This window comes from Nerophis ophidion, linkage group LG10, assembly GCF_033978795.1.
Source record: "Nerophis ophidion isolate RoL-2023_Sa linkage group LG10, RoL_Noph_v1.0, whole genome shotgun sequence".
Lineage (NCBI taxonomy): Eukaryota > Metazoa > Chordata > Actinopteri > Syngnathiformes > Syngnathidae > Nerophis > Nerophis ophidion.
Window position 1 is genome coordinate 19,325,525 of NC_084620.1, and position 27,750 is coordinate 19,353,274.

General features: G+C 40.5%; 1 protein-coding gene across 3 annotated transcripts in view; it reads right to left on the minus strand.

The window, feature by feature from the left end:
• Positions 1–27,750, minus strand: part of LOC133560317 (RAS guanyl-releasing protein 2-like) — a 60,294-nt gene that overhangs the window by 9,811 nt on the left and 22,733 nt on the right. For 2 of the 3 annotated variants that reach the window (XR_009808419.1, XM_061912748.1), the window contains exons 2-13: positions 19,966–20,061; positions 19,782–19,884; positions 13,945–14,001; positions 13,702–13,833; positions 13,360–13,510; positions 13,106–13,279; positions 6,903–7,019; positions 1,762–2,043; positions 1,607–1,681; positions 1,412–1,534; positions 1,214–1,329; positions 1,000–1,141 (exon numbers count right to left, since the gene is read on the minus strand). Coding sequence is in view for 2 of the 3 variants with exons in the window: in XM_061912748.1 (XP_061768732.1) it covers positions 1,000–1,141; positions 1,214–1,329; positions 1,412–1,534; positions 1,607–1,681; positions 1,762–2,043; positions 6,903–7,019; positions 13,106–13,279; positions 13,360–13,510; positions 13,702–13,833; positions 13,945–14,001; positions 19,782–19,884; positions 19,966–20,035 (1,542 nt within the window). In the remaining variant the exon portion in view is untranslated. The remainder of the gene's footprint in view (positions 1–999; positions 1,142–1,213; positions 1,330–1,411; positions 1,535–1,606; positions 1,682–1,761; positions 2,044–6,902; positions 7,020–13,105; positions 13,280–13,359; positions 13,511–13,701; positions 13,834–13,944; positions 14,002–19,781; positions 19,885–19,965; positions 20,062–27,750) is intronic. The other variant, XM_061912749.1, reaches the window with a different exon arrangement.

Below are 27,750 nucleotides of genomic sequence, written 5' to 3' on the forward strand. Positions count from 1 at the left end.
GCTCATTCGCACACAGAACTTTGTGTTCCCATTAGGACTGGCGATAATCACTTTTAACCTGTCTGAAATCCAGCATCAGGGCAACATTTTGATCAACACACTGACACCTGATGCTTTCTAGTGGCATTAATTAGACCAGAGATTTTCAAACTGCGGTATCGAGTGGTACGCCAAAGTATCACTTGATTAAAGTAGAGTATTTAATTTTTTTGTATTCAAACAGGGTGTTACCGTTCAAACTGTGTGTAATGTTACAGTGGTCAAACATTCAATATACTTGTTAAATAACACCTCGGCATGGTTTTTAATGAATACTTAGGGCTACTAATCTACGTATCTTAATCATCCAGTCATTATGGTGGTACTTCGAGAGGTCAAGTTTTTGTAAGGTTTGAGAGTTACTGAATTATACAATTAAATAAGCTAAAAATGTATGAAGGATGAGGCATAGTGAACAGAAGAAGATTGTAAAATACGGCAAAATAAATATTGTCACCAACACAGAGCAGTTTCAGATGAAGGTTTTCCTCTGATAGTCCTAAGTCCCTAAAGCTCACCATACTTCTGTTTTCAGTTGGCTTCTAGCTTAGAGGATATGTGCAACGTTCCAAAATATGCCCTTTAATAATTCAAGCCTGCTTTGATTACGTCCCACTCACCAGGAGAGAAAATGTCAAGGGCCACACACACACACAAACACACGCACACAGACACACACACGCACGCACACACACACACACAAAGACAATATATCACTACTGCAGCAGAGGGTTATTATCACAACCAACATCCCAGAATGCAACATTCTGCTGCTGGTGGCTGTAGATTATTATAATTGGCCCTCAGCTGAACTGACAGGAGGAGCAGTTCAAATAATGAAGTGTGTCTTTGCAGCTCTGTGTTTGGCATTACACCTTTCAGAAAATTAAAATTCAAAATCTGAAAGAAGGAACTATCTCATCCGTAGGTAATTTTTTTGTTAGTATAAAATCTACTCACAAAGCCAGCGCAGTGCTCGCAGAAGGTGGGCTTCACGTAGGTGGCCTCGCTGAAAGTGTGAATGAAGCCCATCTTGCAGTTGAGCAGCGAGCTGGCCCTCGTGAAGTAGTCGATCATCTCCTCTCGGCTGATTTTGCCGTCTCTGCAAAAGGGTTAGTTCGGGTTACAGCACAGCGTCTCTGTCTACTGCCTGGAACAATTGAATCTTCCTCACTGGTTCTTGTCCAGTTCTCCAAACTTGCTGAGGTAGGGGAAGTTGTTCCTGATGTCCTCAAACTCATCCCTAGAGATGTGGCCATCGCCATCCGTGTCAAAGTTCTTGAAGACAGACTGTAAGCGAGATGTTTGGAAGGGTTAAAGAGCTAGAAACAGAATTTCTGTGGAAATCAAACAATCTGCTAGTTTTAGTTACCTCCACCATCTTCTCAATGTGCTTCTTGATGACTGTCGGGTCAGCGTTGGGCTTCACCGACACGGACCACTCATCCATCATGCTTGGCTTGGGGTCTGGAGCCGGGGTGGTGCTAGAGTTCTGCTAAAAATAAAAACAGTTATTTACACTTAGCTATGACTTAAAAGTGTCCTGAAGGTCTCGATTGGTGCGCACCGCTTGCTTGCGAGGTTCCCTCTGCAAAGACATCTGGTAGATCTCCTCCTCTGTGTGGTACTGGTCCAGAGATACCTATGCAAAACAGAAAGAGACCTGTATAGATCTAAACAGCCAGAGACATTTAATTGCCTGCATCCATCTTCAGCACACACTGTCAACAGGTTCAGCAGATCTGTATTGGCGTCAATGTTGGGCGGCATGTTCTGGATCAGTGCCAGCTCCTGCAGGATGGCGTACAGCTGCTGGGTCTTAGCTAGGTTGACCCGCGTCTTCTCCTTGTCTACCCAGTCTGGCAGTGCCACGTGAACAGCGATCAGGTCCTTCAGGTGCACACCCAGGATGGGGAAGCGGAAGCCGGAGCTCTCCGAGAAGCGCTTGCGGTACTGGCAGTAGTTTCCGCATGACGTCACCAGCTCGATGAGGTTGTTAAAAACCTGTTAATGATAGATAGTCAGGGAAATATTTGTTCCTTCTAATGTTGTATGTTCACCCCCTTACACAGATATGGATGGTCCAGAATGTTCATAGTACCACAATTTCAGTCCTATTTACAGTGACCTTTTCCCCAAGCTTTGAACCCTGCCCTTTATACAATGGTACGGCCCGCAGCCAATTCACAGAGTTTTTCGGTTTCCTAAGCTTCACATGCCACCAATAAGTTTAGTCTCGTCACATCAGACTACCGTATTTTCCGGACAATAAAACCTCTACTTTTTCCCTACCCTTTGAACACTGCGGCTAATACGACAATGCAGTTAATTTATCAATTTGTTTTCGCTAATGGCCATCAAAGGGGCGCTCTTGCATCTTTTTGCATAAATAGCTCAATCAATCCATCAATATCGTTCATTTAACCAGGTAGTCATACCAAAGACTATAAAAATGGGACCCATTGCCTCCTTGCTTGGCACTCAGCATCAAGGGTTGGAATTGGGGGTTGAATCCCCAAAAATGATTCCCGGGCGCGGCACCGCTGCTGCCCACTGCTCCCCTCACCTCCCAGGGGGTGATCAAGGGGATGGGTTAAATGCAGAGGGCAAATTTCGCCACACATAGTGTGTGTGTGATAATCATTGGTACTTTAACTTTAACTTTAAAAACTTGTTGAGATTAAAACATTTCTTCCAATAGTGACCTGGCCAAGATGGCAGCAAAACAAAGTTACAGAAATACATATAAAAACAAAAACAGCAGCAGTCACATATCACGGTTAAAAAAGTAATTACGTCCAGAATGTGAGTGTGGATGTTGTCATTACAAATAATGTGTTGGTTTTTATTCTTAAAGCCTTCAAGTGCCCATTGACTTGTTTCCTGAGTTTGTAAACATAAACAAAAATTACAACAAAAAAAAGATTTTGTAACAATAAATAAATATTTATCTTATCACTGTAGTTTTTTTTTACTTATTTGATTGTTTTTAATGATGGCTTATTGAATATACACGCACAATAAGGATTAGTTTAGAATGTATTACAATATTGTTTACTTTTGATGATGCTCATTGAATTTCCATGCATAATAAATATAGTTCTGAAGATAGTATGCTTGCATTACATATGAAATGAAGTTGTGTTGAACGTGTAAATTTGTTGCTGAACTGATACTGAGCTAATACTAAACCTATGTGTAACTTTTTTTTCGACGTACAATGTCCTGTTGTTTGACATTCCAAGTGTGAATAGATACGTGTAACGTAGAATAAGAAAACTAGGCCAACATATTGATGCTTAAAATGAAATAAAATTATTCTAGTTACCTCACCCATGCTTGTGGTTCCTAGGAACGTTGGCCGAGACTTGTGAGACGGATAAAGTGATCAGAGCTAAAGAGCTGTGCGCCCTCGCCTTGCGAAGTTCCTCAATTGGGGCCAATAAAAACTGAGAATAGTTTGAGTTCAGGGTTCTTGTCCTTCTACACAATCCAGCGAACGTTGGTGTCATGTAAGGGCAACAACCCTGGAGCCTCTATAAATATGTTTTTTTTGTTTGTGCGTGGAAATGCAACTGACTGACGATGGGAAAGAGTGTCTGACACGTTATTTATCCCTGTAAACAAACAAAAATGCAGCGAGTGGACCAGATCCACAAGTATCAACTGAAGACTGATGCTGTACTTTAGGGCTATTCAACTAGTGGACCAAAACCGGCCCACGACTAACACCAGACCAACCCCCCAAGTCCAGTACAAAACTTGGGACATTTTTACATCAAATTTAATATAATAAAAACACAAGAGCTCCTCTTTGCATTAGGGCTGCAACCAACCTCAACATTGATAGTCGACAAGTCATCAACGGTCTTAACGATTCGTCGACTAATTGGATTATAAGGTGTACACAAATTGAGTGGTTTATCTAATTTAGTTAATGACTTCTAAATTCAGATTGAGATATTTTTAGACTTGTACTTACGAACAACAGAAATTACTATCCATCCCTCCATCCATTTTCTACCGATTGTCCCTTTTGGGGTTGCGGGGGTGCTGGAGCCTATGACTAATTTATTCATAAACATATACTGTATATAAATTGTCGAACAGTTTAAGAACAACATTTTTCAACAAGCTATTGCAAAGAGTTTAGGGATTTCACCATCTACCATCCGTAATATCATCAAAAGGTTCAGAGAATCAGGAGAAATCACTGCAAGTAAGCGGCAAGGCCAAAAACCGACATTGAATGCCCGTGACCTTTGATATCTCAGGCGGTACTGCATCAAAATCTGCGTTTTTTGATGCAGTATGACGTAGTGGGTAGAGTAGAGCGGCTCTTCCAGAAACCAGCGGGTTGCAGGTTCGCTCTCCGCCTCTTAACATCCAAATCGCTGCCCTGGTGTCCTTGGGCAGGACACTTCACCCTTGCCCCCGGGGCCGCTCACACTGGTGAATGAATGATGAATGAATGATAGGTGGTGGTCGGAGGGGCCGTAGGCGCAAACTGGCAGCCTTGCTTTCGTCAGTCTATCCCAGGGCAGTTGTAGCTACAAATGTAGCTTACCACCAGGTTTGAATGAATGATGGCTACCCACTTCTCTGTGAGCGCTTTGAGTATCTAATAATAGAAAGAGCGCAATATAAAACCTAATCCATTATTATTATTATTAAAAACGGACATTAGTGTGTAAATGATATCACCAAATGGGGTCAGGAACACTTCAGAACACCACTGTCAGTAACGACAGTTTGTCGCTACATCTGTAAGTACTCGTTAAAACTCTACTATGCAAAGTGAAATCCATTTATCAACAACACCCAGAAACGCCGCCGGCTTCGCTGGGCCCTAACTCATTTAAGATGGACTGATGCAGAGTGTGGCAGAGGGGTTAGTGCGTCTGCCTCACAATACGAAGGTCCTGCAGTCCTGGGTTCAAATCCAGGCTCGGGATCTTTCTGTGTGGAGTTTGCATGTCCTCCCCGTGAATGCGTGGGTTCCCTCTGGGTACTCCGGCTTCCTCCCACTTCCAAAGACATGCACCTGGGGATAGGTTGATTGGCAACACTAAATTGGCCCTAGTGTGTGAATGTGAGTGTGAATGTTGTCTGTCTATCTGTGTTGGCCCTGCGATGAGGTGGCGACTTGTCCAGGGTGTACCCCGCCTTCCGCCCGATTGTCGCTGAGATAGGCGCCAGCGCCCCCCGCGACCCCAAAAGGGAATAAGCGGTAGAAAATGGATGGATGGATGATGCAAAGTGGAAAAGTGTTCTGCGGTCTGACGAGTCCACATTTTAAATTGTTTTTGTTTTGTCGTGTCCTCCGGACCAAAGAGCAAAAGAACCATCTGGATTGTTATGGGCGGAAAGTTCAAAAGCCAGCATCTGTGATGGTATGGGGGTGTATTAGTGCCCAAGGCCTGGGTAACTTACACATCTATGAAGGCAGCATTAATACTGAAAGGTACATACAGGTTTTGAACTAACATACAGTATGTTGCCATCCAAGCAAGGTATTTTTCATGGACGCTTCTGCTTATTTCAGCAAATGAATGCCAAGCCACATTCTGCACGTGTTAGTACTACGAAGCCACGCTGTTGTGAGTGTTGTTAAAAGGAAAGGCCATGTCACAATTGTAAAAATTCCCTTGTGCCAACTTTTTTGCAATGTGTTGCTCTCATTAAATTCTAAGTTAATGATTATTTGCACACACAAAAAAAATAAGTTTCTCAGTTTGAACATGAAATATCTTGTCTTTGCAGTGTATTCAATTAAATGTAAGTTGAAAAGGATTAGAAAATCAATGTATTTTGTTTTTATTTATGATTTACACAACGGGACAAGCGGTAGAAAATGAATGGATGGATGGACAACGTGCCAACTTCACTGGTTTTAGGTTTTGTATATTGTAGTTATGTTGCTCATCCGGCTGTTACAAAAATAAAAAAAACTATTAAAATGTTGTCCATTTAAAAGCAAGGACTGGCAAATTGCTAAAAAAAAACAAGTATCATTTTTTATTTTAAAGCTAAAGTTAAAGTACCAATGATTGTCACACACACACTAGGTGTGGTGAAATGTGTCCTCTGCATTTGACCCATCCCCTTGTTCACCTCCCTGGGAGGTGAGGGGAGCAGTGGGCAGCAGCGGTGGCCGCACCCGATAAAATAAAGCTTCTTGCCTAAGGGATAAAGTGTATTGCCCAAATGATAAAGTGTCTGGCCCAAGGGATAACTGTCCTTAAAAAAGGACAGTTAAAAAAGAAGCAAACAACAACTTGCACAAAAAGAAACAAGCATTTTGTGATGATATGTTAAAAAGTTGCACAGAGGTATATTATTCTTAACATTTTAGCTATCTCATAGTTTATGTTGAATCTTTTAGGATACCGGTACATTGTCGCGTAATGTTTTGTGTGTGTGTGTGTGTGTGTGTGTGTGTGTGTGTGTGTGTGTGTGTGTGTGTGTGTGTGTGTGTGTGTGTGTGTGTGTGTGTGTGTGTGTGTGTGTGTGTGTGTGTGCGTGTGTGTGTGTGTGTGTGTGTGTGTGTGTGTGTGTGTGTGTGTGTGCGTGCATGCATACGTGCAGAGTAACTTTGGCTAAAATGAAACTTAAAGTTATTTTTCACATAACTGTGTATACTTATTAGATTGCTTGCAAGGTACAAGTTAACTATCTTACCAAGTCTAGAACGCATTCTCCAGATGTGTCCTCATACGTTGTGTAGCATGTTTAAGGATTACTCATCCTCCAGTGTAAAAAACTTTTTTTTTCCACAATAGAGGCGGGGATTGGTGTCCAGCAGATGTGTCTTTCTGAACATATGGACCACTACTCAGTAAATACCAGTAAACATCTCTTACCTTGTTGGTTTCGGCGCTGATATGGGCCTGTGTGTCTTTGAGACGCGAGATGGAGCTGTTGCTGAGGCCACCTACAACTGCCATTAGCGTGTTGAAGTTCTGCAGCTGCAGCAGTTTCTGATTAGAGTGAGAGGAGGAATATTAAACAGTGGCTTCACGTAACATTCCAAGTGAGAGGATTTAGGGAAATGTCTGCCAAAATGCTCAGCAGCCCACAGCTGAATGCTTTAACCTGGCTGCATCAAAGCTAACATATTGTGAATGGTGCTCCGCAGGGCCCCACGATGCCCTTCAGCCTGCCCGGCGTCTCCCTGCAAAAATCGATGGGGTCGCAGCTGTGTGGGAGGGCGGCCGGAGGGGGATCATCTCATTCAGGTCACACATTTGCAATCAGGCTTGCGTTTGCAGAGCAGCTTCATGCACGTGGCCAGAAGAAGGATTCGGTTTCGGAATTTGCAAGCGTTTATCCCAAAACCGTTGAAAAAATATAGTGTTGATTATGTTTTAGAGCTGCATGTCTGTACTAAATTAATCTAGTTGTTGAGTTGCGTACCCTTCATATGGAACCCGACAGTTGCACCCCGAGGAAAGCACTGAGAAATTCCGGCTGTCATGGCAGCCCTCTGTGCTGCCTCCTGTGCAAATGGAATAAGCATCAACATCATTTTTGTCCCAGCGTGTGCTCACCGCGGGCACGGGTGCAGAATACCTAAGTGGTAGACCATTTAGACCGGAAGGGAATTAACAAAGAGTGGGACATTTCACGCCATGACGCGTTGCAGCATAAATCGGTTGCCTGCAAATGAGACAACAAGACCAAAGCAGATGATAACATCAGCAGAGGCCATATCAAGTACAGCGAAGCCATCAGACGACCATATAAGGAAGTCAACTGGCAGTTTGTTTGGGAATGTGGGAGATAGTTTTGGGAAAACAGGCATGCTGACAGTGTTAGAATTTCTTTACAGAAGGTCACAATGACCAAAATGCTACTTAAATATTCAACTTTACACACTTTTTAAAATTAAAAGCATAAATATATGCACTTATAAGAGCCTTTGCACAGAATCGGTGCCATTTCCGTGTCCAGGAAACAAAATTAACTGTCAAATATTTTTTTTACTAAGCAACGTTTCTTTCGCGGATAATCTGATTGAATATTAAATAAATACAATTGAAAAGATTGATTTAAACTACAGTATGATGAATACTGGAAAAATAGCATTTGTTAGCTGTCCCTGCTTCCTAATAAAAGATGTGTCCATTAAATGTAATCATATAAATCCTTCAGAAATGTTATCATTTTCACATATTGTATATTACCAAATAGTAGCCCAGGCGTTTATTTCACAAAATCGATTTTGGAGACAGGCGTTTAAAAGAAGCAGGTGGTTATTTGCCCAAGGCTTTTATTTATTTTTGCACCAGCCTGCACAAGGCCATTATTAGGTTACAATGGTATCTTCTCGACGGGAGCGTCCTTCTGTGCAAGAGTTGTTCTCCTCCTTTAAGGTAAAGTTGTTCCGACGCAGGAATCGATTTAGCCAGCCACTCGTTGCAACAAACACCACCCCAGTGTCTCTCGTGTCACTCGCGGTGGCATACAACTCCTTGGCCTTAATGCGGATCATTTTGCGGGACACACAGAGGTTCAGTCCACGAACATGATGTATCCACTGACACATATTAGAATCAAGCTTGTTGCTCACTTTCTTTCCACCTCCACCAGATAAGCCAGCTCGTTTTCCATCGATTGCCGACTGAGATAGTAGTTCTCCCTTTTTTGTTTCCATTCTCGTACACGTTTTGAGTCAACGTTAAACTGCCTGGCCGCTGCCAAACCAGAATTCTGCTCCACATACTTCACAACCACTAGCTTGAACTTTAAGTCAAACTTTCTGTTCTTCTTCCCCCATAAAGTATTCCCATCCATCAGTTGTGGTGTACCGTATCATGTTCATTCAACTCACTGATACTGTTGCTTGCCATGTTGAAAGTTTTCCTCGTGGATTTGTTGTTGTCGTTGAGTGTGTGTTACGCTAAATGCGGTGACCCATTGCAATACGTTGATTACCCAGAATCCCCACGTAACGTAAGCCATCACGGCACAGATTTTGTTAAGCCTTTGATTGTCATGTAACTCTGAAGTACTGATATCAACCAAAGCTCCTCATCCCACCCCCCGGATTGTAAATAATGTCCATCCATCCATTTTCTACTGCTTATTCCCTTTTGGGGTCGCGGGGGGCGCTGGCGCCTATCTCAGCGGAAGGCGGTGTAAATAATTCAATGTATATACTATGATGATTAACCTGTGTGATGACTGTATTATGCTGATAGTATATATTTGTACCATGAATTGATTAACGTGGACCCCGACTCAATCAAGTTGAAAAACTTATTCGGGTGTTACCATTTAGTGGTCAATTGTACGGAATATGTACTGAACTGTGCAATTTATTAATTAAAAAAAAAGTATCAATCAAAACTCTCTGGACTCCATGCTTCTGATTTTATCGTCATTACCAGAATTACTGCGCTTTTGCTTTTCATTTTATCTTATAAATTGGGCTCAATGAAATCCATATGATTTTAATCTAAACTATGCAAATAACAGCCCATGGGCGGCTATTTGGACATAAGCGGTGATTAGGAAAAGGTGGTTAATTCACAAAATGGGGTCAGACCACATGCGGCTATTAGGACATGGGCGGTTATTTGGTAATATACAGTATTTGTGTTACTTTATACTTTCAGGGCCTGGTCTACTTAGATTGAAAAAACAGGTGCTAAACAGTGTGTGCAGACTATAAAATTGTGTGCACTATTAGTGGGCTTGTTCCGGGTGATCTAAGACTGCTTTTACAACTGATAACACATACAAAAGTGATGAAGACCGCTCTGTTCAAATGCAATTTTTTTGCATGTATACACACATTTCCCTCAACATTTATAGCATCATATTGTCTAATCTGTGGTGTTTCGTCAGGTTGTTAACACGCAGCACACTAATATAATATGCAATATGGTCAGCAAAACCCATATTTTTATCACTCTGAAGTGAGCCGTAATGGTGCCTCTGGAATGATCTCAGATGCAATAAAAAATTATATTGTATTGTAAGAAATTGTTTTCATTTGGAGATACATTATTATAATATATCTCCTATATGAAAAATCAAACGCCATTTAAAGAAAAAAATGGCAGCAGACACCAAAACAAACCCATTTAATTGCTTTTAATCAGCCCATAAGTCATCCAGAAGCTATAAAATTAGAAAATGGTACTGCTGAATAGAGGATATGTGAAATTGTTATATTTATGTCACTTCAAATAGGTTGACACGTACACAGACGGAATTTTCTCTTAATCGTCTGTCTTTGCAGCGCCATCACCCCTTTCTCACAGCCGTTTGTGAGTAAATGCCTGTTCGTACGCACATTTCAAACATGCTAAATATAAACACAAAACAGCAGCGGGAGAACAGTTTAAGTCTTGAAAAATCAGATTGCGAACCCTAAATGATAACATTTGCATCTTCTTCTATTGTGGGAGTTTTAATAGTCAGCATACATGCTGTGTATAAATGAAGACTGATACACTCAATGCACTGGGCTTGTTATTTTGCTCATTTGAGAGACAGTCCTCTGCGCACAAGTTCAGTAGATCAGCTTTGTGTGTGCTATCAAGTTTGTACGTGTTTTATTAGGCGCAAACCTTTAGCAGATCAGACCATTTGTGTATGTTGTTTTAAAAACCAAAGTGATTTACCATATTTTCCAAGCAAAAGAGAGCACGGGTATGTAAGCCACATTCACTAAATTTTTGAAGAAGCTATAAGCTATAAACTGCAGTGAGCAAACTCGTCCAAAAGATGGCACCTTAGCACAAACAAGAACACACCTTTTCAGGGTCTTTGCTTGTTTGTTTTAAACTACTGTATTTGCAGCAGCAAATAAAAATCTATATATCAGCCGCACCGTTTTTATAATCCGCAGGGTGCAATATAAACATACTATTAAAATAATGTCTAGTGGCTATATTATACAGAATTTGATCACACTATGCTAAAATCACATTCCCCTTACTTTCAGTCCTGTTATTCAAATGAGTAATCTTCGGCGTTGGAACCTTATACAAAAAAAAAAATAAAGTTAGCTTGGAAGGGCCAATGCACATTTTGAATATCGTATTTAAATCGCAAGAAATAAATGTATTTTCATATATTAGCCGCACTAGACTATAAGCTACAAATATATACCAGTACGTTGTGAAATTAGATATTTACATAAAAAGATGTTTTAAATGTTTAAGTTAAAAGTTAAAAGTTAAAGTACCAATGGTTGTCACACACACACTATGTGTGGTGAAATGTGTCCTCTGCATTTGACCCTTCCCATTGTTTAACCCCTGGGAGGTGAGGGGAGTAGTGAGCAACAGCAGTGCCGCGCCCGGGAATAATTTTTGGTGATTTAACCCCCAAATCCAACCCTTGATGCTGAGTGCCAAGCAGGGAGGTAATGCATACTTGCCAACCCTCCCGGATTTTCAGGGAGACTCCCGATATTCAGCGCCTCTCCCGAAAACCTCCCGGGAGAAATTTTCTCCCGAAAATCTCCCGAAATTCAGCCGTAGCTAGAGACCACGCCCCCTCCAGCTCCATGCGGACCTGAGTGGGGACAGCCTGTTTTCACGTCCACTTTCCCACGATATAAACAGCTTGCCTGCCCAATCACGTTACAACATCTACGGATTTTAATATAAAACTGCACACACAAGGAGACGAAGCATAAGAACGAGGAAGTTACAGCCATGGTGACGCCGTCTGTAATAGAGTGATCTATGTTGTCTGTTGTCATCTCCTGGTGAATGTTGGCTATAGCGTTATGGGGTTGCTTTTTGATTGGCCAACGATTTACATGGTGATGCGCACCTGACAGCAAGTGAGGGACTCTGTTCTGAAGCCCACAGTAAAGAGACGTAACTTCATCACCTCGCCTGGTTATTGACTCCAACCCAATATATTACACCGTCGACGAGCAAAATTAAGAAATACGCTTGCAAGTTCCAAAACGAATGTTGCCTGTAAATTTTGTAGAACAGACTTCTCCATTGAACACGGTGGACGAAGGGATATACATGCAGTCATAAACGGTCAGCGAAGCACAAAGCGTCCGCAGCGCAGCACAGTTCACAACCCAGTATCATAGGACACCTCGCGAAACGGAGATCCGATGGTGTAACTTATGCTAACATAAATATGGCTATGCTGATAGCTGGAAGCAACATCCCGTTCTCCTTTGCGGATGTCTACAACAAATCCGTGTAAGGATATGTTCCCGGATTCGGAGATCGCTCGCCAGTACGCAAATGCCAGAACAAAGGTTACTCAAATAGTGAAAGGTAAGTGTTGTTGTTGTTTTTTTTAGTAACCAGCAAGCACAGTAAAGTTAGTAGAACAACTGTGTTTTTATTACTGTGTATTTGATAGGTGCCGCCTGAAATTCAACTATTTATTTTATTTATATATATATGTATAATAAAATAAATATGTATAGCTAGAATTCACTGAAAGTCAAGTATTTCATACATATATATATATATATATATATATATATACATATATATATATATATATATATATATATATATATATATATATATATATATATATATATATATATATATGAAATACTCGAGTTGGTTAATTATAGATGTAAATATAGAAAATTTAAATGTATGGATTAGCCGCACTTTAGTACAAACAATAGCCGAGTTCAAAGCTTGGGAAAAAAGTAGGGACTTTTTGTCTGGAAAATAGGGTAGTTCAATGTGCATATTGTTAAAAGTAAAGTTGAAAAAAGACATAAGATTTATATTTATTTTTAGAGAGTTACAAACAAGCAAATGGCACAGATTAAGTCTAATGGCCCATAAAAGTTGGTCATATACAGACACATGGACATTTATTGCTTCTAGTTATCGGCTTTACCTTCCCCCACCTGCGCCAAGTCAGTGTAATTAGTCTGTTGTTTTTTGGTCCACAAACATCACACTACTTTTGTTTCACAATATCATTAACGTTGAAATGGCGCTCATCCTAACCTTGATTGGTGCAACTGTGGATCCTAATCACTGGTGTCAAAATGGTTTTCTCAAAATAAAACGATGCCGTGTATAAAGTATTCAAGTTATTGTTTTACCTGCGCCACTCTGATGAAGTGCGAGATGACGGAGGCTCTCTGGGTCGCAGTGGGCTTGCTGAGCACCATGAGCTGAATCCACTGCGAGACGCTGTTGAAGAGCGTGATGAAGCGCTCCAGCACGGGGTTGTCCACTGTGCAACCGTGCATCACAAAGCTGTGATAGTCCTGAAACTACAAAGGAGAGGGATTGTGTTTTTGAGTGCAGGGGCCAAAAATGTATCCACTTCATTAAAGATGGCTGCCCCACTGACCAAAATTTTGCAGAAGGATTTGTATTCCAAGTAGGTCAGGTGTTCAGCCAGTTCACAGGAGTCAAGGTGGTCAAAGAGCAAGGACATTTTCCTCTTTTTGGACATTGAGGGGACGCGCTGAGTCACCTGACGCTTCCATTTATACGATGGCCTGAAGATGCAGTGAGTTGGGTTATTATTTGTCAGTGATCTCCACAACATCTGCTCCAGCTTGTCTTTACGGACCCCCGAAAGGGCAGCTTCGGTCACACCAAAACTGCTTTTACAAGCCAATGAGGTACGGAACCTTCAATCCTTTTTTATTTCGGAACATAAAAGAAAACAGTACTTTCAGTGGCTTACACGCTCTCGATGTCAATGAGCTGACTCTGGCACTCATTGCCCTCTGTGCTCAGGAGGTCTTTAAAGTCTTTTATCTGCTCGGCCAGCCCTGGGTTCAGATTGAACTCTGCAGGAAACTCAGAGATCCAATACCTGTCAGGCATGAAACGAGAGAAAGACAAAGAGAGAGAAGGGAAAAGTAGCTCAGGCTCAGCCATAATCAGATTTCTGCAAAGACTCATCATGTAAAAGACTGTTGATTACTTGACAAGGTGACATATTCTGGTTCGATGCTCCGCCGAGCAGTCCTCCGCTTGATATCTGAGACAAAAGTAAAGGAGCAACCTTGCCAGAAATGTTAGATGCAAAAATACCCTTTTCTCAAATTCTGCAACAGAGCTCTTAACTCAAAAAAGTTTTGTATCTCAAAGGAACGTCTCCCATTTAAATTAATCAAAATTAATTGAATTAGTGCACACACACCCCCAAAAAACACCACAACATGTAACATTCCTTTTAATTGAAAAACAACTTTTAGATCCGAAATATTGTATTAAAAAACGATACAATACTATAGTTTTATTAAGAAGTGTAATAATAATGTACAGCAATTACCTTGGAGAGTGGACTTCTACCGTATTCTCCAGACTTTAATGGGTACATGTCAGCCCGTTTAGATATTATTTTAACATCCCTGGCTGATGTTACTCATTTTGCTTCAGTATGGTGCAGACTAGCAGTGATGCACTCAAACTGCCTAACCAAGTTGGCGACACGCTTGTCATGTTTTTGATTACTTATTTTTTTCAATTTCAATTACATCATGCACTGTCCTTCACTCTCACTTTCTTCCTTCCCATGGTTTAAAAATCAAAGTTATGTCGATCTCTAGCTATAAGCTATTTCTAGTGAGTAAGACCAGATGTTTTGGCAGAGCTTATAGGGTTCATTGTGGCATTTGTTACACTAACTAATGGTGGGGATACTTGGAAATACATGTCTTCCTAGCAACTTAAAGCATAACAATTAGTCGAGAGACAGCTCTTATCCCAAAACACTCTTAAGTTGGGGCACTCTTAAGTTGAGGTGCCACTTTATTTTAATTGTAAGTAGAGAATTGTAATATGTAAAGCTGAGCCATTTGTTACACTAACTAATGGTGAGGATACTTGGAAATACATGTGTTCCTAGCAACTTAAAGCATAACAATTAGTCGATAGACAGCTCTTATCCCAAAACACTCTTAAGTTGGGGCACTCTGAAGTTGAGGTGCCACTTTATTTGAATTGTAAGTAGAGAATTGTAATATGTAAAGCTGATTATACACAACACACAAACCCTCTAATCGTATAATCACAAACATTGAAGTTGACTGATTATCAAACAAAATCATGCATTTTTTAATAATGAATGAGGGAAACACGGAAATTTAAGTTTTTGGTCTGGCCTTCACTGACTTGGGACCATTGCAAAATGATGTGTGTCCCAAAGTCACCAGACTTGGCGTCACTGTAGACAGCGATTTTAAACTTGACAAACAGATCAATGGCGTTTTAAAATTGTGTCTTTATCATCTTCGTCTTTTAGTAAAGGTTAAACCGTTTTTATCTTTTAACATTTTTGAACAAGTCGTGCATGCTTTTATTTCAAGTGGCCTGGACTACTGCAATGCACTTTATGCTGGCATTAGCCAAAAAGCTCTCTCCCGGTTGCAGTTAGTCCAGAATGCGGCAGCACGACTTTTAACATGGAGCATGGAGTGATAGTTTAATAACTTATAAACGCATGCTTACCTTAGCTAAAACTAATTATTACTCAAATCTCATCCGCATTAATAAAAACGATCCAAAATTTTTGTTTAGTACAGTAGCATCGCTAACCCAACAAGGGACTCCTTCCAGTAGCTCCACCCATTCGGCAGATGACTTTATGAAGTTCTTTAATAAAAAAATTGAACTTATTAGAAAGGAGATTAGAGACAATGCGTCCCAGCTACAACTGGCTTATAGTAACACAGATATGACTGTATATACGGCGGATACTGCAAATATCCAAAATAGTTTCTCTCGTTTTGATGAAATAACATTAGAAGAATTGTTACAACGTGTAAATGGAATAAAACAAACAACATGTTTACTTGACCCACTTCCTGGGAAACTTATCAAGGAGCTTTTTGTATTATCAGGTCCATCAGTGCTAAATATTATAAACTTATCACTTTCCTCGGGCACTGTTCCCCTAGCATTCAAAAAAGCGGTTATTCATCATCTCCTTAAAAGACCTAACCTCGATCCTGACCTCATGGTAAACTACCGACCGGTGTCTCACCTTCCCTTTATTTTGAAAATCCTCGAAAAAATTGTTGCAGAGCAGCTAAATGAACACTTAGCGTTTAACAATCTATGTGAAACCTTTCAATCCGGTTTCAGGGCAAATCACTCTACTGAGACAGCCCTCGCAAAATTGACCAATGATCTATTGCTAACGATAGATTCTGATGCGTCATCTATGTTGCTGCTCCTCGATCTTAGCGCTGTTTTCGATACCGTCGATCATAATATTTTATTAGAGCGTATCAAAACACGAATTGGTATGTCAGACTCAGCCCTGTCTTGGTTTAACTCTTATCTTACTGACAGGGTGCAGTGCGTCTCCCATAACAGTGTGACCTCGGACTATGTTAAGGTAACGTGTGGAGTTCCCCAGGGTTCGGTCCTTGGCCCTGTACTCTTCAGCATCTACATGCTGCCGCTGGGTGACGTCATACGTAAATACGGTATTAGCTTTCACTGTTATGCTGATGACACCCAACTCTACATGCCCCTAAAGCTGACCAACACGCCGGACTGTAGTCAGTTGGAAGCGTGTCTTAATGAAATTAAACAATGGATGTCCGCTAATTTTTTGCAACTTAACGCCAAAAAAACGGAAATGTTGATTATCGGTCCTGCTAGACACCGACCTCCATTTAATAATACAACATTAACATTTGACAACCAAATAATAAAACAATGTGACTCGGTAAAAAATCTGGCTATTATCTTCGACCCAACTCTCTCCTTTGAGTCACACATTAAAAGCGTTACTAAAACGGCCTTCTTTCATCTCCGTAATATCGCTAAAATTCGCTCCATTTTGTCCACTAAAGACGCCGAGATCATTATCCATGCGTTTGTCACGTCTCGTCTCGATTACTGTAACGTATTATTTTCGGGTCTCCCTATGTCTAGCATTAAAAGATTACAGTTGGTACAAAATGCGGCTGCTAGACTTTTGACAAGAACAAGAAAGTTTGATCACATTACGCCTATACTGGCTCACCTGCACTGGCTTCATGTGCACTTAAGATGTGACTTTAAGGTTTTACTACTTATGTATAAAATACTACACGGTCTGGTTCCATCCTATCTTGCCGATTGTATTGTACCATATGTCCCGGCAAGAAATCTGCGTTCAAAAGACTCCGGCTTATTAGTGATTCCTAGAGCCCAAAAAAAGTCTGCGGGCTATAGAGCGTTTTCCGTTTGGGCTCCAGTACTCTGGAATGCCCTCCCGGTAACAGTTCGAGATGCTACCCCAGTAGAAGCACTTAAGTCTCACCTTAAAACTCATCTGTATACTCTAGCCTTTAAATAGACCTCCTTTTTAGATAGGTGGATCTGTCGCTTCTTTTCTTTTTTTTCTTATATCCCCCCCTCCCTTGTGGAGGGGGTTCCGGTCTGATGACCATGGATGAAGTACTGGCTGTCCAGAGTCGAGACCCAGGATGGACCGCTCGCCTGTGTATCGGTTGGGGACATCTCTACGCTGCTGATCCGCCTCCGCTTGGGATGGTTTCCTGTGGACGCGACTCTCGCTGCTGTCTTGGATCCGCTTTGAACTGAACTCTCGCGGCTGTGTTGGAGCCACTATGGATTGAACTTTCACAGTATCATGTTAGACCCGCTCGACATCCATTGCTTTCGGTACCCTAGAGGGGGGAGGGGGGTTGCCCACATCTGAGGTCCTCTCCAAGGTTTCTCATAGTCAGCATTGTCACTGGCGTCCCACTGAATGTGAATTCTCCCTGGCCACTGGGTGTGAGTTTTCCTTGCCCTTTTGTGGGTTCTTCCGAGGATGTCGTAGTCGTAATGATTTGTGCAGTCCTTTGAGACATTTGTGATTTGGGGCTATATAAATGAACATTGATTGATTGATTGATTAACAGGGGCCAGGAAATGCCAGCATATAACCCCAATTCTTCAGTTTGCACTGGCTCCTTGTTCATTTTAGAATTGATTTTAAAACATTGCTGTTTGTTTTTAAATCTTTACATGGACTGGCACCTCATTATATCTCGGACCTCATCCAAATTTACACTCCTGCGCGCGCTCTGAGGTCCGAGAGCCAGTTCTAGCTCGTGGTGCCCAAGACCAGACTTAAAACCAGAGGAGACAGGGCCTTCTCTGTGGTCGGCCCTAAGCTCTTGAACACTCTGCCCCTCCATGTTCAAACTGCTTCCACAGTGGATTGTTTTAAGTCTCGTCTTAAGACCCACTTTTATTCTTTGGCTTTTAACGCTACGTGAGTTGTGTGGTCCTCTGTCCTCTGTTGTCCTCAGTGTTTTTTATACACTGTGATTTCTATTTTACTGTTTTAATTGATTTTACCCTTTAAAATTGTTTTTAATTATATTTATTTTTATGTTGTTTTTATATTGGTTTTATATTTTTGTTTTTTGTTTTTATTCAGTCATTGGTGGAGCATAATATTGTTTTTTTTAATATTGTTTTTAACATGGCTGTGCAGAACTTTGTAAACGTTCTTGTTGTTTAAATGTGCTATATAAATAAAGTGGATTGGATTGATTGGACTGGATGAAGCAAATGACCTGCCAACTTTTACTTTAGTTCTACTTTTTTCTTTGAAACTTTTTTACGCATGCACAACTCTAAAAACTTCAGGTGTGTCAATATGTGGAGTTAAATTATCATACAGCTGGAGAAAATAAGTTGGGTGTAACCCCAGTAACTTTAGGTAATCTTGTATCACGGTCTTTTAATTACAAACTATTCATAGTTGAATAATTTGTTATATTTTGCCAGTCTTTGACAATCTGTCCAATCTATGGCGGGTTTTTTTGAAGAGAAATAAATGACGTTGACTTAGAGTCGTGTATACTGACTGGTCACTCTGTGTCAGTAACTTCACAAAGATGTACTCTGTTTATGTGATGTCACACCAGGAAGCAGCAACCAGAAAGAGCGATCACTCTCTTGTGACAGCCTAATTTGAAAGCAGATATGAATTATTTCAGACTCTCTTAAAATTATTTGTCTGCACAAAAGGGTACCGTATTTTTCGGAGTATAAGTCGCACTTGCCAAAAATGCATAATAAAGAAAGATAAAAACATATATACGTCGCATTGGAGTATTTTTGTGGGAAATTTATTTGATGAAACCCAACCAAGAAGAGACATTTGAAAGGCAATTTAAAATAAATACAGAATAGTGAACAACAGACTGAATAAGTGTACGTTATATGACGCATAAATAACCAACTGAGAAGGTGCCTGGTATGTTAACGTAACATATTATGGTAAGAGTCATTCAAATAACTATAACATATAGAACATGCTATACGTTTACCAAACAATCTGTCACTCCTAATTGCTAAATCCGATGAAATCATATACGTCTAGTCTCTTACGTGAATGAGCTAAATAATATTATTTGGTATTTTATGGTAATGTGTTAATAATTTCACACATAAGTCACTCCTGAGTATAAGTCGCACCCCCGGCCAAACTATGAAAAAAACTGCGACTTATAGTCTGAAAAATACGGTATTTAGAAAACATGAACGCAATTGATATTATTTATCTTTCATCTCTTTCTACATATGTATTTATTTATGATTTAACTTGTGAAACACCGGAAGTGAACAGACTATTAGTAATTGGGGAGAGATAGAAAAGGTTTAATTTAGTTTGGCTTCTTCGTACTCATTTTTGGACATGTTTAATTGTACATTAAGTTAGTGTAAACATGAGATGTACTTTAATGTAGCATGCTACGTCATATACTGTATTTAATTTTTCAAGGTAATCAATAAGGATACTTGAACACCAGCTTGGCAGCCATGTCTGTGGAAGGAATGTACCACGGGTGCATCATGAGGAACATGCGAACCGTCGACGGGTGCGTCAAAGTGCCGCTCTCGTCTACAAAAAAACAACACAGAGATTTTAAGAGAAATGTTTGGCACGTTCAAAACACACAACAGGAAATGTCAAACAACAAACCGAAGGCTTGGATGCATGCCTCCACCAGCTCATCCACCTTGGCCGACTGCTCACACATCAGGGGCTCCATAGTTGTGTCTTGCTCAGCGTCTTGCACTAAACATACAACAAATACTTTGAATGACTCACTTCTCTTCAAAGTTCCAAGTTGTGTGGTCAGTGTCATAATAGTCAACCCTACAAACTGACAACCATTCGCCTCGATAACAGACAGGAAACCACTAGCGATTATCCTGGTGGTTCAATGTAGCTTGTGGCAAAAAACACAAATAACCACTTATGTGGCAAAAAACACAAATAACCACATATTACATTAGAAAACACGCACTCCTATTTGACTGCTGGGTTAAGAGAATATGTCTGTTTATCCATGAGGAGGGAACCATGGCAACCACAGTCTCGTGAACCAATGTGTGAAATAAACAATTTTGTTAATGTAAAAACAACGACACACCCGGGACTCAACGTGGTTCTTGTGGGTCTAAAGGGTTGTGTGTGTGTGTGTGTGTGTGTGTGTGTGTGTGTGTGTGTGTGTGTGTGTGTGTGTGTGTATATATGTGTATTATGGCACAATGAAGCCTTCCACTGCGCTGTCTATGCTGCAGAACGGTGGGCGGACACGCTCATTTATAGACTCGAAGAGCTGCCTCGACCGCACACAAACACACGTGCACACTCCTGCGGGCAAACACAGGAAAAAAGAAAGAGTGTGACTCTGGCACATAAATATGCATGATGGTAGAATAAAGTCCATAATATAAATCACAACATACACGCATGAAACCCATATGGCTGATTATTGGACTTAATTTCCACCGTTACCAGGACCAGAATAGACAAGGTATATAAAAGTCAAGCTTGGGATCGGTATAAATATTGGAATATTATCATTAGGATTCTCGTCAATCACCTGATTGTTTCAATAAGCAAAGCAATTAAGGCAGTGCTTCACAATTATTTTCTCTTTAGACACCCTGCGGGTACACCTTTTTTTTCTGAATTGAATTACTATTGAGAACATGATCATGTGCATTTATACATTTCTTGCATAATCACCTTATCAAAAAACGAGCTGATGAAACATCCCTACTCTGAATCTCATCCATCCATCCATTTTTCTACCGCTCGTCCCTTTCAGGGTTGGGGGGGGGTGCTTGAGCCGATCCCAGCTGCACTCAGGCGGAAGGCGGGGTTACACCCTGGACAAGTCGCCACCTCATCGCAGGGCCAACACAGATTGACAGACAACATTCACACTCACATTCACACACTAGGGCCAATTTAGTGTTGCCAATCAACCTATCCCCAGGTGCATGTCTTTGGAGGTGGGAGGAAGCTGGAGTACCCGGAGGGAACCCACGCAGTCACAGTGAGAACATGCAAAACCCACACAGAATGACCCCGAGCAATTTAAAACTAATTTCATGTTATTTAAGTTTGTTAAGTCGATTTGTTACATTTAAAGACTGTTCAGCCAGTGTGATCCTCAATACACAGTAAAAAGTGCAAATGTTTCACTGGACTGTGCATTTTTTTATCAAGTTAAAACAGTAGCATTGAAATTCAAAATGTAAACATCAGTCACTTGTTAGCTCACCAGTTTATTCCTTTTTGAAAAGACATCTGATTTTTTTTTTCCTTGTTTTGTGATACATTTACAAATATAGTGCTTGTAGTGTAGCTTATTAGAGAGGATAAAAGTATTTGTGTTTATTTGAATTTAAATTTAAATAAAGTCTGTCCAGAAGACAATCTATAACAAATTTGAACTCTGAAACATTTCAAACCGTCAACACAACACTGAAACACATTTAACCTTTACTAATTCTTTTAAATTTTTTTCACGGCATTGGTCTGTTTTATATGAAGACATTTAACTACAATGCCATCACTCTGCCAGATGCACAGAAAATTGCCAACATCATCAACAAAAAAAGGAGATGATTATGCTCGTATTTCAGTGGCTGCAGTGAGCCCTTTTTGCACGGTACTGCACACATCATTACCATGAATTGATTAACGTGGACCCCGACTTAAACAAGTTGAAAAACTTATTTGGGTGTTAACATTTAGTGGTCAATTGTACGGAATATGTACTGAACTGTGCAATCTACTAATAAAAGTTTCAATCAATCAATCAATCAATCAATCCTTTATAAAATGGGCTTTAAACTTGATATTGTGACTATTAATTCTTGCCCAATGTTAAACTGGGATCTGTACTTAGTTTTTAATGCAGCAGCAGTAAAAACAAATCTCTCACACATATAGGATTTCGCAAAGAATGCTAGAAAAACACACACCGGTCTTTCCTCATTTCTTATCGTAGTTACGCCCTGTAAGCTTTGTCCTACTTCCGGGTCTTTTTATTCTGGTGGTAGTCACTTGTTTTCCTCATCCTTTATTTTCTTTTCATTCCTCTCACAAACGTTTCCATCTCTTTTCCTCCGTTTGCTCCAGGCCCTACCTATGTGCTCCTGTGTGCTTAGTATTGCTACTGGGTAGAACAGGATACTTGATTATATTGAGCAATGCTGCAAACTTGTGTATCGTTCTGCTATGAATACTAGCGTGTAGACACAAATACTGAATATCTCCCATGCCACTGGCTATGACCGACTATTTGAGAAACACTGAATCAACGTATGGTTTGGTCTCACAACTTGCATTAGCAGAGGGATAAGGTAATTCGGGCCCAACTTGTTTGCTGCCTAAACAGGCTGGACATGAAAACCTTGGTTTTCTTCTCTCCTACCTTTTGTCAGATTCAATTTTCAACACATTTGTTATTAAAGTTTACACCAGTTTTTGTGTACTGTCTCGGTTAAGGGGCCACAAAAGTTGCAGGTATGAGTACTTTGATAAAGGTGAGAAACACTATTGAATTTGTAAAACAACTCCTAGAAATGTACTTAAGTAGCGTCTACATGACTCTCCCTTCGCTTCGCCCCTGCCCACTCATCGCCATCTTCACCCACAAGAGTGTCCCGGTGTCGTACACTTCTTGCTAGCAAGGCCGCACAAAGGCAAAGACGCAGGTGAAATGTCCTTTTTATTAGGGATGTGCCCAATAAAAAAAATTTCTGGACTGTCTATCTGTGTTGGCGCTGCGATGAAGTGGCGACTTGTCCAGGGTGTACCCCGCCTTCCGCCCGATTGTAGCTGAGATAGGCGCCAGCGCCCCCCGCGACCCCAAAAGGGAATAAGCGGTAGAAAATGGATGGATGGATGGATATATTGACCAAGAAATTATTGCCGATAAACAATATTATTGTTACGATTATTTTTGTCACCACTCGCAGCCACTATGTGGTTTGTATTTTCAGTGTCCATCTTTATGTGCTTATTATCTTCTTTATCTTGAATTCTTACTGCAATCCTCCCTTCCCCCAGAGTTCCTGTGTTTTCCGTGTGGGCGGAGTTGCGAGACGTGCACAGATGCTTCGAATTTGCCCTCGCCCTGTTTAAGCAGCATCTTGACAGCTGGATGGCACTCGACGATTTTACTCCTTGGCTCTTTCGTACCGGACGTCTTCTCTGCAGCTACGAGTTTCTTGCAATGCTATCTTGGCCATTCCAGTGCCATCCAGATTAAAGCTGTTTTGTCACTTCCACATCTTGCAACTTATATCCTAGTTTTGGTTTAGTGTTTGGTAGATTTTGGGTTTTCACGGTACCTACACGATATTGCCAAAAGTGTTTGGCCACCTGCCTTGACTCACATATGAACTTGAAGTGCCATCGCATTCCTAACCCATAGGATTCAATACGATGTCAGTCCACTTTTTACAGGTATTACAGCTTTAACTCTTTTGGGAAGGCTGTCCACAAGGTTGAGGAGTGTGTTTATAGGAATTTTCCACCATTCTTCTAAAAGCGCATTGGTCAGGTCACATACTGATGTGGGTCGAGAAGGCATGGCTCTCAGTCTCTTTTCTACTTCATCCCAAAGGCGTTCTATTAGGTCCAGGTCAGGACTCTGTGCAGGCCAGTCAAGTTCATCCACACCAGACTCTGTCATCCATGTCTTTATGGACCTTGCTTTGTGCAGTGGTGCACAGTCATGTTGGAAGAGGAAGGGGCCCGCTCCAAACTATTCCCACAGGGTTGGGAGCATGGAATTGTCCAAAGATGTTTTGGTATCCTGGAGCTTTCAAAGTTCCTTTCACTGGAACTAGGGGGCCAAACTCAACTCCTGAAAAAGAACCCCACACCATAATTCATCCTACACCAAATTTCACACTCGGCACAATGCAGTCCGAAATGTACCGTTCTCCTGGCAACCTCCAAACCCAGACTCGTCCATCAGATTGCTGGATGGAAAAGCGTGATACATCAGTCCAAAGAACGCGTCTCCACTGCTCTTGAGTTCAGTGGCGACATGCTTGACACCACTGCATCCGACGCTTAGCATTGGACTTAGTGATGTATGGCTTACATGCAGCTGATCGGCCATGGAAACCTATTCCATGAATTTTTCTGCGTACTGTACGTGGGCTAATTGGAAGGTCACATGAAGTTTGGAGCTCTGTAGCAACTGACTGTGCAGAAAGTCAGCGACCTCTTTGCACTATGCGCTTCAGCATCCGCTGACCCCCTCTCTGTCAGTTTACTTTGTGGCTGAGTTGCTGTTGGTACCAAACTCTTCCATTTTCTTATAATAAAGCCAACAGTTGACTTTGGAATATTTTGGAGCGAGGGAATTTCACGACTGGATTTGTTGCACAGCTGGTATCCTATGACAGTTCCACGCTAGAAATCACTGAGCTCCTGAGAGCGGCCCATTCTTTCACAAATGTTTGGAGAAACAGTCTCCATGCCTAAGTGCTTGATTTTATACACCTCTGGCCAGGCCAAGTGATTAGGACACCTGATTATCATCATTTGGATGGTTGGCCAAATACTTTTGGCAATATAATTTTATTAGTTTTCACCTTTTTCCACCGTTGCATTTTGTTCCCTCCCATGAGGCGCGAATTTGTGAGTTCACTTTACAAGTAAAAAGACTGTTTTATTCATCGCCTTTCTGCATATTTGGATTCCTTTCTACTGTGTTGAACGAAATTGTGACAATTTTGAAAGCAAATTAACCACTGATGTAATGATAATGCAAGTATTCCCTTTCAAATGCAATACACTTGTATTTCTTGTATATTTTAACATTTGTAATCGGAATGTAAACGTTTAAATATCCAAGGTAAAGAAAACGAAGAAATTATCAAAAACATATATTCTCTGTCAGCAAATGTTGCACTTGAATAAAATTCATAAAATACGTTCTGTCTCTGTTAAGCAAGAGTGGGGACCCTCAAATATACACAACCAAAGCAACAAACAAAATGGCTAAATAAAGCTATTGTGACCAATATGACCACGATTCCCATTATTATCACGGTATTAAATGTGCTCAGAAATAATTTTCCACGTTTCAAAATCATAACCAAGTTGTATGTTGTTGTTATTTTTAAGTAACTAAAAAAAATAGCGACACAGTATATTTTTTGGGCAGAGGAAACATAAAATATTGTTGTGGCTTCACAAGACCCATATTATTTTTATTTGTGTGTTTATATATGTTTATCTTTTTCCGTTTTAATTTGTAAACCTTTTAGAATGTTTTTTTTTTTAATAAATGCAAATTGAGTGATCAGTTCTTTGTACTTCCAGTTTATGTGACGTCATGGGAGTTCACTTTGGATGTCCGTCTGTTCAAACACAACACTGTGGAGTTTATATCGATCACATTGTGCAAAGACAGCACAGCCCTTATGTTCAATGTGAATAGTGTGCCGTAGTTGTTTAAACGTTGTGTTTACACAAGTCTAGATTGGGGTATGACGTTTCCGAATGGGAAAATATATTAATGTCGCTTGTTTTCAAATTAGCATTTAAGCTAGATAGCAAACTTACGCTTGTCCTTCTGTAAGTTTATTAAGGTGCAGTCATCGATCACGTTTTTTTGATCATTTCAATTTAATACGGTAATGGTAACCGTTGGTAGCTTTACAGCGGTTATAATTTTCATTTGTGTACATGTAGTAGAAACGCTCGCAGCTGCTGAAACATGCAAAAGAGTGACTGTTCCTGAAACCCATAACAACGCATTCACATGGCGTTTTTCGACACAGGAAAATATACAGACAAGTGTTGTCTGGATACCAATATTTTGGTACCGGTACCAAAATGTATTTCGGTACTTTTTGGTACTTTTCAGTACTTTTGTAAATAAAAGGGGACCACAAAAAATGTCATTATTGCTTTATTTTAACATAAAATGTTACCGTACAATAAACATGTTTCCTTTTGCAAGTTTGTCCTTAATGAAATAATGAACATACTCCACAACTTGACTTTTAGTAGTAAGTAAACAAACAAAGACTCCTAATTAGTATGCTGACGTATGCAGAAACATGTTGTGTCATTTTCCATTCTATTATTTTGTCAAAATTATTGAAGACAAGTGGTAGAATAATAATTATTAATTTACTTGTTCATTTACTCTTAATATGTGGTTATTTTCTCATAAGATATTCTTTCTACACTTCTGTTAAAATGTAATAATCACTTATTATTCTGTTGTTTGATACTTAACATTAGTTTTGGATGATACCACTAACTTGTCATGAGTGATTATGATAGTCTTCAATAGAAAAAAAAGTGATCTAAAATGTTAATTGATCCATTGTATTTGTTATTTCTGTGCATGTCCTATGGTTATGGCCATGGTTTATTTATTTCTGACATGTTCAACATCAACATCAAATGTTTACAATTCAACATGTTGGGAAAGGAGTAGAATAGAAGCGGTGCTTTTTCAATCCTACCCCTTCGTGTGTAAGTATGAGTAGCATGACTTTAAAGGTGCTTGTTACAAGAACAGAACCTGCAGCCCAGATTGTGAAAATATAAAACACTGCACAAAGTGTCCTCAAAGGCTTTTTTACAGACTTGAACAATGTGTCCTCAAATGTGAGCGCACGCTTCCTGCTCACAATGCCTGCAGTGCAAGGTTGAAGCAAGGAAGGACGCACATAACACAGACAAGGCTGCTGCGGCAGAGACAATGATGGCAACATGTCGACATCCACAATCAAAGGCACCATTCATCATTCAGCAGGAGATAAATCATTTCATTTCGAACAAGCTCTTTTTCTTTGTCACATATTTCTCTGCAGTTTCTTTACCAGGCTGATTAGGGCCACCATGCTCACGCCAGGAGAGCTTTTTGTGTCACGCTCGGTTGCCTAGCGATGGCAAATCGAGCCCTTCGATCAGGCAGATTAGAGTGAGGCCGGATGGGGAGCAAAGAGAAGCCGCAATGGTCACCCTGCCTGTGCTGCTTCGAAAATGTAACCTCACTACCCGACTTACTTTTGTATCATCTTCCCTAACGAGACAAGCTACACAGCCCTAGTAAGGAAGACGATCTAGTAGCTTCGAGCAGTGATTTTCTTTTTCTTTTTTTTTTTAATCCAAGGTAGCCCCGATTGATGGCTAATCGCAGACATTGATAATCAATATGTCCATAATCAGCCAATTTCCATGCAAGTAAATACCTTAAGCTCATGCTCGCGTGTGCAGCTATTGATTGACTTCAACTGCAAGACGGCCTGCCTTTGAAAGCAGCTTGATTGAGGTTAACACCGATTCAGGGTCTCTGCAGGTTTCAACATGATAAATGTAAGACTTTTTAAGACTTTTTTAAGACCCTCGAGTTGGGGGGGAGCGGGCTGTGTGTATATATATATATATATATATATATATATATATATATGTATATATATA